The sequence below is a fragment of the Dama dama genome, chromosome 23 (assembly GCF_033118175.1).
Source record: "Dama dama isolate Ldn47 chromosome 23, ASM3311817v1, whole genome shotgun sequence".
Classification (NCBI taxonomy): domain Eukaryota; kingdom Metazoa; phylum Chordata; class Mammalia; order Artiodactyla; family Cervidae; genus Dama; species Dama dama.
This window is the reverse complement of record NC_083703.1, coordinates 61,739,974-61,754,303: the sequence shown is the minus strand read 5'-3', so window position 1 is coordinate 61,754,303 and position 14,330 is coordinate 61,739,974. Positions and strand designations below refer to the sequence as shown.

The 14,330-nt window shown below is 52.0% G+C and overlaps 1 protein-coding gene across 3 annotated transcripts in view; it reads right to left on the bottom strand.

Annotated features, from left to right (window-relative positions):
- Window positions 1-3,681: 3,681 nt before the first annotated feature.
- TM9SF4 (transmembrane 9 superfamily member 4) overlaps window positions 3,682-14,330 on the bottom strand; it is a 53,239-nt gene continuing 42,590 nt past the window's right edge. For all 3 annotated transcript variants that reach the window (XM_061127038.1, XM_061127037.1, XM_061127039.1), the window contains 6 exons: window positions 13,319-13,402; window positions 11,353-11,528; window positions 10,815-10,878; window positions 9,506-9,625; window positions 8,665-8,754; window positions 3,682-5,645 (listed from right to left, as the gene is read on the bottom strand). In XM_061127038.1, the coding sequence (XP_060983021.1) occupies window positions 5,496-5,645; window positions 8,665-8,754; window positions 9,506-9,625; window positions 10,815-10,878; window positions 11,353-11,528; window positions 13,319-13,402 (684 nt within the window). In that variant the 3' untranslated portion in view covers window positions 3,682-5,495. The remainder of the gene's footprint in view (window positions 5,646-8,664; window positions 8,755-9,505; window positions 9,626-10,814; window positions 10,879-11,352; window positions 11,529-13,318; window positions 13,403-14,330) is intronic.

The following is a 14,330-nucleotide window of genomic DNA, read 5'->3' as shown; positions in this document are numbered from 1 at the left end:
GTGTCATCCATGGCTCAAGGTGCACAGCTGGTCAGTGACAGAGCTAGGACCTGACCTTGGCCACACTTGTGCCTACCCATTTGGTTCAGACAGATTTCTTGAAAGGAGGCATGGCTTCACCTGATGTTGCTTGGCCAGTCCAGCGAAGGTGGTCATCACTCTTCTGAGCCCCATCCCTTGTACTGAGTGAGATCCTCCCATCCGGGACTCAGACTGAGCTTGCTTTTCTGTGGTCTGGAGCGAGTGTCCATAGCGAAGCAGTGCAAGTAATTCCAGAGTCCAGCCCAAGACTTTATGGGACATTCCATGTGACTGTGTGTTAACAGGTGTTTTATGTTCAAAGGCAGTGGGCTGGGCTTCTCTTCAGCCTGTTGACTTGAGTAACTCCATCCCAATGAGTCAGTCCTTTGCTAGGGCCCCAAAGACATCCACTTTGCCCTCCAGGAGCTGCATTCCTGGGAGTGGGTCTGGCAGCTCAAAGCTGTCTTTTCCATTGGATAGGAAGAAGCTGAAGGCTTTCTGGAGGAGGTGGCAAGGACTTCCAGGTGAGGGGGTGGAGTATTAGGTGTACTGACCACCATGGGCCACAAGTTGGGGAGCTGAGATAACAGACGGCAGGCATGTGCGGGATTAGGGTTGCAGAAGGTTGTCCACCCAGGCTCTTACTATCCAGGCACAGGCCCTGCACTTCAGACTACAGTTCACATTTGTAAAATGGAACAGAACAAGGGGTAGCCCCCATGTCTAGGAGGAGGTAAAGCAACGTTCATCCCACCAGCCCATGGGGATCCAGCTCTTGGAAGGAAACCAGGCAGAGACCCACTTGCTCCCTGGTTGGCTGCATCTGAGAGTTTCTCTTGTCCCTGATTCTTCCACTTCAACCTCGTTTCTTTCTTTTTCCACAAATATTTTGAGCACCTCCGTGTGCCCGACAATTACTATACAAGTTTCAGTCAGGTCAGAGACCGAAATATACCTCTTGAGTCCTTTGCACTTGCCTGAGTAATTTATCCTCTGCAAAGCTCCCCGGAGGGCACAGTAGAGTGTGGGTACCGAGCAACTCCCACCTGTCCACCGCAGGTGGGAAATTACTGCTTGGCATGGTGGCTCTGATGGAAGGTTCTATCTCTCTGTGATCTAGGTCCCTGTTCAGAGCTGTTCTTTGCTTGCTACACCCCTCCACATCACCCCCTTTCCACCCCCGACTCCTAGTTCTTTCTGGGTGCCTGCAGTCGCAGCCCTCTGCTCTTCCACCGGGTCCCTCGCCCCTTATTAGCTAGGGAACTCTTGTGAATCACATCCGAAAAGGGGTGGGGGCCCAAGGCGGGCGGGGCGAGCCCCGTAGAAGACGGCGCGTCTCCTCCTCCCGCAAGAGGTCTGCTGGGGTCGCCGCCAGCCGCCCAGCCGTCCGTCTCGCGGAATCCGCAGCGTCGCCCCTGCGCCCCTCCAGGCTCGAGGCTCCCGCAGGTTTTGGCGGACGAGGTTTCGGGGGGCCTGGAAACCGCCGCGCGCAGGGTCCCCGCGTCTGGGGCCCGAGAGGCTGGGGGACGCGGGTACCCAAGACCCTACAGCCCTCCCTGGGGCCGCCCCGCATGTGCGGGAGCGCCAGGAGGAGGCTTCCGCGGCCACTGACCTGAGCCCGGAAAACCGACCTTGTCAGGACGGCGCCCCAGCAACCTGTCGCACAGAAGGGTGGGGGGCTCGAGCTGGAGCCGGCGGGAAGGCCGAGGAAGTGACGACTGAGAAGGGCGCCATCTTCATGGAGGAGGCGGAGGGTGGGGGGCGTGGGGAAGCAGCGGTGGGAGAGTGGGTGAAGGTGGCGGAGAAGCTGGTGGGGGAGGAGAAGCTAGAGGTGGGAGCGGAGGCGCCGGAAGGCCTGGGGCCCTTGAACTTGGTGGCCCAGGTGTGGACCCTCTGGAAGCCGTCAAGTGGGGAGCAGGAGGCCCTGAGTGCCCAGGCGGACAGGGCCTACCTACGGCTGGAGCGCAGCTGCACCTGGTCCCAAGGAGCTACATCATCCAGAATATTTCTGGCTTCTGGGTCACTGCCTTCCTGAGAGGCTAGAGGCCACGATTACAAAGGACATAAGGAAACTGGGTTGGTAAATATGTTCACTGTTTTGATTGTAGTAATGGTTTCATGGTGTGTGTATACATGTCAAAACATGGGACTTCCCTGGTGATCAAGTGGTTAAGACTCTGTGCTTCCACTGCAAGGGGTTGCAAGTTTGATCCCTAGTTGGGGAACTACGATCCCATGTGCCACACAGCATGACCAAATATATATGTATCAACAACCTATCAAGTTGTGTAGTTTCTGTCAATTATAACTAAAAATATAAACATAAACAGTCTTTTAAAAAGGCAGCTATAGTAGTGGTTGGAACGGGTTTTGGAAGCTGGCCTCTTCAACTTACTGCTACAGCTCTCACCTGCCATGGGCTGGCTCAGCAGTCTACCTGAACCACTGGGGCTTGTGACCTCTTCTGTAAAAGGAGACTAGTAACAGAACATGTCTCAGAGGATCATATTCAAGATTAAATGAGCTAACACATGGAAAGTGGCCCAAGTGTCTGGAACACAGGAAGTATCCCATGAAAGGCAACCAGCATCTTTTTCACTGGTTTGGCATTAAGATTGGGTGGACCTAACAGGCAACTCTTGTTTTTGTTTGCTGTGCATCCCTTACTGTGGTGAATCGTTTCCTTATCACCCATTCCATGTGACTTTGGTGAGCAGAAATTCACAGTATCCAATATCCTTGCAGTATGCAGCCTGTTAATAGTACTCAGTGCCCCTAGATGTAGTGATTGGTCCAAGATGTACAAACAGTAATCCCAGCTGGGCCCCTCAGAGACCTTTCCTGGGATTTATCTATGTTGAATATACTGACATGGGCTTTCTTCACTGGCTAATGTAGGCCGTGGGCTCCCCTGGTAAAGAATCTGCCTGCAGTGCAGGAGACCTGGGTTCAATCCCTGGGTTGGGAAGATCCCCTGGAGGAGTGCACGGCAAGCCACTCCAGTATTCCTGCCTGGAGAATCCCCATGGACAAGGGAGCCTGGTGGGCTACGACCCATGGGGTCACAAAGAGTCGGACACGACTGAGTGACTAAGCACAGCACAATGTAGGCCTAGACTGATCTATGCCATGCTCTCCCGGCCTTCCACAGAGGAAGGAAGACTGTTGACAGTGGGATAAAATGGTACAGAGAAAAGCAGAGTGGCGACAGGGAGAATCTTAAGACTATCCTTTCCCCTGGATCTATCCAGACCTGAAGCCAAACTACTCTTTTCCTTGATGACTTAAGAGCTAATCAATCCTTGGGGCTTTGGGCAGTGTGACCTGTTTCTACTGTCTGACACTGAAGGAGTTTTACATGACAGGTGAAGTGAGTGAGCAGCAAACTATTAGAGCTGGGAATCCTTTAAAAACCAGGTCTCACTGCTACCAAAGCTCACATGTATTTGCCATTTCCTACCTGGGGGACCAGGGGGGTGTGCTGAGGGATTCAGTATGGAGAGGCTGGGCAGGTGGGAGAGGCTTTGAACATGCACCAGGCAGGGCAGCAGAAAGCCTGATGGGAGACTGAGCTTTAAGGGAAACCATTCAGCTCAACCCACTGGGGGAAATGTGTCACCTCAGACCTGTAACCCTTGCGAGAGAGTCAAGAGACATGACAACAGGACAATGACATATTTATTTACAACTGGACCAAAAAAAGGCATACAGGTATCTTTTAATTAAAAAAAATGATGATGATTAAAAAAGTCAGAAAAATTGATGTCTGAACTGTTTATGAGGAGTCTGTTTACCCACTCCCCCTGAAAAGAGAATCTCTTAGGGAAAAAAATTCAAGATGTGAATGAACAAGACTCCATTTTCATACTCCACTGCTTGGGTTCCCTTTCCTCCAACCTGATTCTTGGTGGACACCGCTTGGTACTGTGGAGTCACTGAGGCAAGGTTGAGAAGATCACTGGTTTGACTGGTGGAGCTGGTGAGGGCTGCTGGGAGAATCTGGGGGTGAGGGCGAGGGGAGTATGTTCCTAGCTTAGCCAGCATCCTGAGCTTTGTCTTGTGGTGGGGGTCCTAATGGGGCTGGAGCAAGGGTGAGCGGCTGTTACTTAAACCCTAACCCCAGGGTGTGTTTGGTCTCTTGCAACTTGAGAGCAAAGGTCTGTGACAGGCATGGGGAAGGGCAGGGGTTAGGAAGAGGGGGTGCCGATGAAGAAGCCAGGCATCCGTGTCAGCTCCTCTTTCTAACTTAGGCTCCTTGCTTCTTCCTGGGACTCGGGGAAGGAATGACACAACTTATTTTCCACCTTCCTTCCTGCAAGTAGTGTTCGGGGTGTTCCCCAAAGGAGGCAAGAGTTCAGACAGGAAGTGGAGAGGCGGGGTCTGGCTAAAAGAGCTGTGTGTGGGCACAGAGGCTGGGGGATGTCAGGGAGAGAATGCCTCTTCCCAGCCATCTAAAGAGGACATCTGAGGTCTCTAGGCCTTGTCCTGCCCTGGAAGCGGGTGAGGAGAGGGCCTCCCACCAGCACACACTGCCAAGAGCAGCACACCGCCCCCCCACCCCCCAACCCAGGAAGGGGCTGAGGAGCAATCTGAGGGGTGAGGACCCTCATCCATACAGACACATGAATGCTTGGTTTGGCTCTGGAAATACTTGGCGCCAGATCCAGGGTTTCTTGGCACGAAAGACAGTTCATTGCAAGTCTCTCCTCTGGTCCAGCGAACTCCCGCTGCTCTGAACAGGGGCGATTCCTGCTGTCCTGGGGCACTTGGCGCCCAGTACTTCTGGGGGATTTCCTTGGCTCAACCAAGATGTGGGCTTGCTCCCAGTGACAAGATGACCAGAGGCCTGGTGGGGAGCCCCGCTTTGAGCAGCCCCGGGAGGAGGCTAGGGAGGAAGGAATAGGGAGGGGAAGGGGCTGGAAGAGGCTAGTTGGCACTGAGGATGCGAGTCCGGGCTGAGCTGTGCTTTGTCGCGGCATCAATGGCGAGGACGGGCAGTGAGAGGCTCAGAAACCTCCCTGGAGCCCTGGCGTTTCCTCTTCCAGTTAGTCGTGGGGTAGCCAACAGCCCTGAGGAACTGAGGTGGAGACAGTGACCAGAACCCAGTGTCTTGGTGGATTTATCCATCCTGGATCCATTTGTTAAAAAAAACTAAGGGAAAAAAACCCCAAACCAAAAATACACCTGAATAAACAGGTCCGAGAGTTCCTGCTGGAGGGAACTTCCTTAGCACTGAAGAAAAACAACCCACAAAAAACTCATCCCCCATAGAACTGCAATAAGATGATGAAGAAAAATGCAAGATTTATCTACAGGCCTTCCCGCCCCCCACGCAGCCCCGGGATCCAGGAACACTGTGCCAGGAGTTACATTCCAAACGAGCAGGAGTTGTTTTATTTTACGTGCCTGCAGTTCCCTGTGCGGGGCGGCTTCCTGTCCGTGGATGGAGTGGGCCAGACTGTGGTCCACCCCCATCAGTCTATCTTCACAGCAGCGTAGATCTTGCGGACAAACATGTAGGCTGCATAGAAGCCGATGGTGCCCGTGAGGAGCCAGAAGGACAGGACCATGAGGGCCGTGTAGCCAAAGTAGAGGAGAGAGGGAATGAATTCGACGATGTCCAGCTGGGGCACAAACGGGGAGAGAAGGGGGACACTCTCAGTGCCAGCCAGCTGTGGCCAACCAGGTGTCCCCTGACTTTCGCCCAGACCTCGTGGGCAGGTAGTGAGGGGCAGGTGGGGCGCACAGCCAGGGTGAACCTTCATCAGCGCCAGGGCCTGTGCTCCGCCTTGGGTGCTCACACCATCCAAATGGTGGGTTATTAACCCATTTTACAGAGGAGCTGGGATTTGAACCTGGAGTCAGAGGGCTAGGAGCCCAAGGCCCACATCCACTGAGCAGGCCATTCCTTGTCGGGGCAGGAGTCCTCCTCGGGAAGGGCCTGGGCGCTCACTGGAGATGGGGCTGACCGCAGGGCCCACTGCCAGAGTGACGAAGGCAGGAGAGGCCACAGGCTGTCACTGCCCCGCCCTCCAGTCCCCAGGACAGTGCAGTGAGACTCGCGGATGGCGGGAGCACGGAAGTCGGGGGAGGACAGAGGTGTTCACAGCTCCTGACTTTAGGACCAGAGAGTCACTATGAGCCTGTCTCAGCCCATGGCGCTCTCCACCTGAACGTGCTCTGTCACTTTTGTTACCATCTCCCGGGGAGTCATGGGGAGTTGATCCTGGAGCATCTGAACTCCTTAGCAGAGTTCTCAGACCTGGGCAGGGATGCCAGGTAATCTGTTGTGTGGTGGGCTTTGCTGCGCCAAGTGGAGCTAATCTGGGACCTTGGTATCAAGACCTGCCTGCCCACCAGGGCCTGAGTGGGGCCTGTTCCAGGGCTCGTGGGCAGACCCATGGTCACAAAATGCCAGAAGTCCACAAGAAAACAGTAAGGGTCTCTGTTTGAGACCATCTCCTTGAAGTCAAATAGCCACAAATTGGGGGATGAAGGCCATGTTTTCCAGCTCAACCACCCATCTCTTTTTTATGAGCTTTCTTGTGGCTGATGGTGGGGTGAAGGTGATAGGGGGAACAGAGTAGTGGTAAATCCAGTGGTAAAACCAGAAAAGGAATGAGGCAAAATGGTGGTGCTGGAAAGTTCCTTAGAGTTCAAACAGGCCAAGGCCATCATGGTTCAGACAAGGCTCTCAGGCTGGCTTTAGAGCAGAGGAGAAAGCCTTGGGCAGAAGCAGGAAGGGCAGGAAGCTGAGATGTGACCATTGTGTAGGGAGCTATGGAAGCAGGCTTCGCTTGCCCAACACTGGCTCTTGTCTTCCTTTTTCCTGGGGTCTTGGGTACCCACTCCCTACTCCGTGGTCCTGTTGGAGCTGTCAGTCCAGTACAAGCCTAAGCTAGTCAATCAGAGCACACCGTCCTACTGGACATGAGGAATAGTGAGGGGTGTCATATAACCTGGGCCAGTGAGCACCTTCCCTGGGACTGATAACATGAGGACAGAGGAAACACTTTCTTTTATCTCTAGGGCTGCAAAACTGAGAAGAGACTTTACGGCTGCTACTGGCCATCCTTCTACTTTGTGAAAAGATACTACCTGCAGACTGAAGCCAAGAAAACACACACAGAGCTGAGGTATAAACACAGAGCCCTGACATCATTTAAGCTGCTGGATCTAACCAAGCCTGAAGCTGCACTTCAACTTCTTATTAAACTTACATAAGCCAAAACATTTTCCTTTTTTGCTTAAGCCAGCTGGAACTGGGTTTTGGTCACCTTCCATTCAGAAGAGTTTCTGATAAATAGGGGCTGTAGAGAAGGGAAATTAGATTTGTTTTGCAGGATTCCAGGAATAAGATTGGTCTGAAGATGGAGTTTACAGCGAGGCAGATTTCAGTGTGAATCAAGGAAGACCTTAATAATGACAGGAGCTATCTAAAGAGAATGGGAGCATCAGGAGGGAATGCCCTCAGTCACTGATGTGCTAGAGCAGGGGTCAGCAAGCTTCTTCTTAAAGGGACAGATTATATTGGGTTGGCCAAAAAGTTCATTCAGATTTTTCTGAAGATAGTATGGAAAAACCCGATCAAACTTTGTGGCCAAGCCAACAGCTGAGGCCATGTGGTCTCTGTCAAAACTACAATACTCTGCCACTGTAGTGTAAAAACAGCCTGGACAACATGTAAATGAATGACCGCCAATAAAACTGTTTACAGCAACAGGCCTGTGGGCCCATAGTCCACCACTGACTGACTCCTTAGCAAGGTGATCCTTTGTTGGGATCGTTGGAGAAGGGGCCAGTCAGGGAACCGGAGGCAGGGGTGGAACCGCACTGAAGTATCTGGATAGTCCTTTCCAACCTGATGTTTTGGGAAAGGGAATTCTAACCCTCACTTGGTTAGCCTATGGCTCTAGTTTAGTTTCGAAATATAGCTTGGTTATAAGCAGAGGACTTCTTGCTTTGGAAACCCAAAATACAGTGGGTAAGATCGTCTTCAGTGTAAGTCCTGGAGGTGACACGGGGTCCACCAAAATGACTCTCAGACTCCCCTCAGTGACCCATCTGATTACTGTTATGCGTACATCTACCAAACCTGGCGTGGGGATCTGTTTGGACTCTTAAGCTACCTTTTGGGGACCATGAGCTCTGTGAGTACAGCTGAGCTCCTCAATCTGAGTGCTAAAGGCTACTTTAGCAGTTTCTGTTCTTATCTCTTTAACTCTTCTCATTTACATTTATTCTTTCATGTTATTGTTCATTTTACCCGTCTTCTTTTCTTTTTTCTCCCTTTCTTTTTTTTTTTCCTCCCTGTCTTCTTGAAGTGAACACTGTATTACCTTACTTCCTCTTAAAAGCACTGTAAGGTGATACACTTCCTTTTAGCTCTGCTTTGGTTGTCATCTCATAGGTTCTTCGTACAACATTCTCACTGTCATTTATCCTGAAGGCTTTTGTCACCCAAACATATTCTCTTTCCAAAGAGATTCTGTTCTAAGAGCAGGAACAGTTCTAGAATGACCCTGGGTCCTCCCCATTCTTGGTAGAAAAGTAAGATTTGGACACTAGAGGCTTTTCCCCAGCACCCCCTCCCTACAGTCCTGCCCTAAAAGGGCAAAGTGTCTCCCTCATGCAGGGTGGTACCTTGTTAACAAAATAAAAGATGGCATAGACCAGGACGTAGAATGCAGATCCCCCGGAGACTAGGAAATTCCTCCACCACCAGCGGTAATCCTGAGGAGGAAACAGAGGAGGGTCACTGCTGTCTCCAGGCAGAATCTCTTCCCCATTTCACAGTTGCCTGAGGAGCTTAAAGACCCTGTATAAGGATGGTAATATTTGGGGTCATGTGAAGGTTTTATGCCTTGACTGTGATGGTGGTTACACGACTGCATGCATTTCTAAAAACTTACACAACTATAGACTAAACAGGGTGAACATTACTGTTAATAAGTTACATCTCAATTTAAAAAATCAACAAGAAAAGAACAGTATTAACATTAGCATTTCGGAGCAAACGTTCACCACAGGCCACGTCCTGTTCTAGGTGCTTATTGTGAATCAGCTCAGAGTTCATGCAGCAGCCCTCTGCGTTAGGTCTGGAAGGCACGCAGATGTTAAATGACTGCCCAAGAACTACTGGGGGAGCCAGGGTTTCAGCCCAGGCTGTCTGTTCCAGAGCCCTGGCTTTGCTTGCTCTGCCAAGAGATAGTCCCCAGATGGAGGGCTGGTTACCCAAATGGCGCCAGCTGTGGAAGAAATCCCTACTGGAGTGGACTCAGTACTCACAAATACTGTCATGAGGTCGTGGTGACCTCCACCCATGAGTCTACAGCTGAACAAATGGAAGCTCGGCAAGGGGAAGTGACGCACTTGCCCAAGGCCTCAGAAGACGTGGGACCACGTGGGAAACCCAGTTTCCCTGACCCATTCGATGCTGGCCCCAGCTCCCCCTACCCCCAAGTGCTGGCCACATTCCCCTCACCTCTGCACACAGCTGGAAGTACACCATGACGATGCTGATCTGTGAACAGGACACCACCAGGATGATAAAGACGAGGAACAGGAAGCCGAAAAGGTAATAGAACTGATTCTCCCAGATTGCCTGCAGATACATCAGGGCCGGCCTTCAGTGAGCCCGCCCCCTGCCCCTGCAGTCCCTGCCTGTGCTTGGGAACTCCATCCTTCAGTTGGGACTGGCAGGAATGGAGACCCATCATGACCACTGGGGCCTGTGGTCCTGGCTTGTGCCTGGCCTGGTCTCTCCTCTCTGGAGCAGAGGGTGAGCCAGGCTGTCCCTAGGGAGGGGCTGGGGCATGGCTGATCCTACCATGGGTGGGCCCTGGCCTGAACTCAGCAGCTTATGAAAAATAACAAATCCCACCCCAATCAAAATTACACAGCAGCCCCCACTACCTGGGGTGGCTCACCATGCGCCAGGCACAGTGCGACACGCTTTACGCACACAACGCCACATGTCAGCCTGTGAAAGGGTGGCCTTTCACAGTGAAGGAGGCAAGGTTCAGAGAGGTCAGTGACTGGCCTGGGGTCACACGAACAGAACAGAGGTGGCCCCCTGGGTAGGCAGCCAACCTGTCCCAGGCAGGGCTGGGTGGGCGAGGGGGTATCAGCTGGGCGAGCTGGGCCACTCCAAAGGTGCGGTTGCTTGTCCAGCACCGATTTAGGGCAAAGCCCTCTCTCTGTGCTGGACACCGAGCTGGGTCAGCTGGCCTTAGATGGCTCTGAAGAACCCTTCTGCCAGCTTTCATCTAGGCAGGCCTGAGAGAGGAGCAGTCATCATTAAAATAGCAGCCATGAGTTAAGAAGCATTTCCTGAATGTCAAGCACTGTGCCTTTTACAGACATTATCATGTTCAAGCCTCATGAAGATCCTGAGAATTAAGCATCATTTCCCACATTTTCCTAGCAGTTCTGAGTAACTGAGATAGGTAAAGACACGTGCAGACCCAGAAATCAAAGCAGATGCAACAATGCTATTAATAAAGGTGGTGACTAATGGCAATATTGCTAACACAGCCAAAGCAGCTTCTAGAAATTCACTGAGCCCCTCCCACACCAGACCCTGTCCACATGGCACATCTCACTTCACCTTCCCAGCTGTTGTGAGAGGCAGGACTGTTACTGTATTTTAGGATGAAGAGTGGGGGCTAAGAGAGGTTAAAATTTCTGTCTGAAATTTCATAGACAGTAAGTGGCAGAGCACCTGAGCAGGGGGGTGGGGACAAGGCTGGTGCGGGTGAAGGTGAGGGGTGGGAGCAGGTAGCAGTACTCACACTGAAGATGAAGAAAAGCTCGATGAACATGGCACCAAAGGGCAGGATCCCAGCCATTAGAATACTGCAGAGAACGGGAGGGTTAACACTGCTGGGAGACCTGGGCCACTGGAAGCTTCGGGCTCCCTCCTGAGCCAGTGAGAATGAGCGCGCTAACACAGTGGGGTAGGTCTAGTGCTTCTGGCATGTTTTTGTACCACTACAGACATTCAAGAAGTATGCACCACTCTCCCCATTTATAGATGGGAAAACTGAAGTACAGAGAAGGGGTGTGACTAGTCCAAGGTCCTATTAGGTAGTTGTAACCTGTCACCCTGCACCTTTCCACCCCACCCCTGCCTGGCCAACACCTAGTCTGGCTACAACGGGTCCTATCTTGGAGTGAAGCTGAGCTCTTACGAAGTCTACTAGAGTCAGCCATGGTGCAGCCCCCGCCTGGGAGGGTACCCTCGTCCACGTCTTCCCAAGGAGACGGCTCAGCGAAGTGTCGGCTTTGTGGACCCCAGAAGCCCCCACCTGGCCCCTGCTAAAGACTCACCCCACGAATCGGTTCATGTACCACCGCTGCTCAGGAATCTGCCGGGGAATCTGGTTGGTGCGCACGGGGTTGTCATATGGCTGCTTACGGAAGCCGAAGTAGTAACCCAGGTAGACGAGGGGCAGGGAGATCCCAAACCACATGCAGAGCAGGGCCACCATAGTGGGAAAGGGCACCTGTGGGCACAGCACTGTGAGGCTCCACGAGCCCTGAAGCCCAGGCCAGGGGCCATGCAGTGGGGACAGGGACCTTCTGGGTCCCAGGGCAGGAAGGGCTCAGCAGGACACCATGGTGGGGAAGCTTCAACAGACACACCCCACACAGGGCTCCTGGCCAGACCATCCTGGGGTGGACCCCAGCCCCGGCAAAAGTGGAGGACAGATGGAGGACCAGCTGAGCCATGAAGTGAAGAAGGAACCACAGCATCCCACAGGAGCTTGTCACCAGGGAGGATGTGGGGAAAGAACAAGGGAGGGCCTGAGAACCGGAAGGGGAGATGAAGGGCCAGAATAAAGGGAAATTACATGTGCTATGTTAAGTGGGAAAAAAAAAAAACAGAAGTACACAGATAGTGTGTTTCCAATTTTGTTCAATGAAAACACCACACTATACCACTAAGTGAAAAGCAGGATATCAAGCTGTATGTACAGGACTCCATTTTAATTAAAATACCCCAATACTTAAATATGCATACACGCCTAGAGAGGCCTATGACAAAAAGTTAACAGTACTTCCTCAGATGGGGTATAGGGGATTGCAATTGATTTTTCATTTTCTTCTTTAATCCCCATTTGCAGTCTTACATTTTTCATGCAAAATGAAAGAAATAAATTAATACTTGTAAAGTATTTAGAACAAAGTTTATTCCAAAGTAAGCACTATATGTTTGCTATTATTTTATAATTTTACAATTACATTATTCTATTTTAAATACATCTAAAAAGAGGTTGAGATGAGACAGAGGATGAGATGGTTGGATGGCATCACTGACTCAATGGACATGAGTTTGAGCAAACTCTGGGAGGTTGTGGAAGACAGGGAAGCCTGGCATGCTGTAGTCCATGGGGTCGCAAAGAGTTGGACATGACTTAGCGACTGAACAACAACAAAAATAAGTTAGAAGACTGCAAAGATAGGAAATTCCCTGGCTAGGACTCTGTGCTTCCACTGCAGGTTTGATCCCTGGTTAGAGAACTAAGATCCTGCAAGCCACACAGTGCAATCAAAGAAGAAAAAAAGACTGTAAAAACATATTAAAGATCTACATTAACTTTTCTGTACTTTCCAAAATTTCTACAATGAGTGTTTATGGTGAGCATTTGGTAATTGGGAGGAAAACGTTGAGAGAGAGAAGGGAGACAGGTATAAAAAAGGGGAAGTGAGAGGAAGAACAGGACCCGGTCTTTCCTGAGGGCAGCTCCCTGGACTGCTGGGAAGAACCCAATACTCCGCAGCCTGGACTGTGGGCCCCACCCAAAGCCCTTCAATGGGTACCTCAGTGAGAGGGAGGCAGTTCCCTCCACTGAGGCTGGGATGGCAAATGCCTATCCCACCTCTCTTGCAGCTCATCAATCAAGACCATCTTCCCATCTCCAACTGAGTCCACAATCCTCCAACGGGGGCTGGCAGGGACATGATGAGGAGAGCCTCGTTTTGGGATCCTGGCCTCATCAGGTCACACCAGGCAGCTTTCCCTTGGTTGAGACAAGGGAAATTCCCCAGTTGGCCCCTGGACTGTGGAAACCTCCTTTTAGAGAAGTGAGCTTTAGGCAGCTGTCTGAAAAGAGTCCATGGGAGGGTCAGGGCAGATGGATGCACAGGGCTGGGGAAACCCTGGCCAGCCCTCAGCCCCCAGGGCTGGGAACAGACCTCTGGGGACTCAGAAAAGGGAAGGAAACAGCAGGAAGTCACCTGAGGGGATGGGTCTGAGCACAGCTGGCCCTCCCCGGCTGGGGAGGGCACTTACCGCTCCTGATGAGTGCTTTCCCCAGATGAAGCAATTCAATACGAAGCAGATGCCAAAAACCACGCCAGGATACAGTGTAGCCGTCTGGAAGCGAGAGACACCAGGCTGGGGAGCTGTGTCTAGGGGGCTCTCACCTGCCCCCTAGTCGGGGCACCCCGACTAGAGGTTCCCAAGCCCTCCTGTCCTGGAGGACTCAGCGCCAAGATAATCCCTTCCAGAAAGCACTCCCTGACCTCGAGACGACGCGGGCCTCCTGTTCTGTCCTTTTAGATCCCTGGACCGCTCCTCCCTTGCCCTCACTCAAGTTGGTGATCTCATGCTGTTGTGACCCCACAGATGTGAGGTCTTGGGAGGACCGTGTCCTGCTCACGATGTGCTCCCAGCACTCAGAGCACACTGTGCTCAGTAAGCATTTGTTGAATAGGAATGACCAGATAAAACACTAGTCAACACATTGGTCTGCACCTCAACCCAAACCGTCTGGAGTGGTGGGGAAGCTTTAACTGAGTCTTAAGGGCGGCAGGTGCTGGCCTCCAAGTGCATGATCTCACCTAACCCTCACTACAGGCCTAGATGGGAAGGACCACCACTAGCTCTTTTTAAGAAGAGGACAGTAAGGCCCAGCGATGTTAAATAACCCCCATGCTAACTTCACAGTCAGCTAAGGGTGTAGCAGAGGTTCAGACCCCGGCTGTCTGACTGCAGAGGCCCCACCTCTGACACCCTGTGGGGTATTCTATCCAGTCAGGATCTCTGGGGCTAGGGCTCAGGCACAGTGAACCAAAGCTTTAGACTCACAGTTGAGCCTTCTTCACTACTGTGGCTATCCGAGCACCCAAGAGTTGCCCGTCACAATGCCGGAAGCGCCCTGCAATCTGGCGCTCAGCCTCATGGCCAGTTTTATTTATCTTTGGCCCACAGCCTCCCACACTCACTAACTGGCCACTGCCCCTCCACGTCTCTGACTCTGGCCCTTTATCAAAGGTACAGTTAATAGCAACTCAGGTATCCG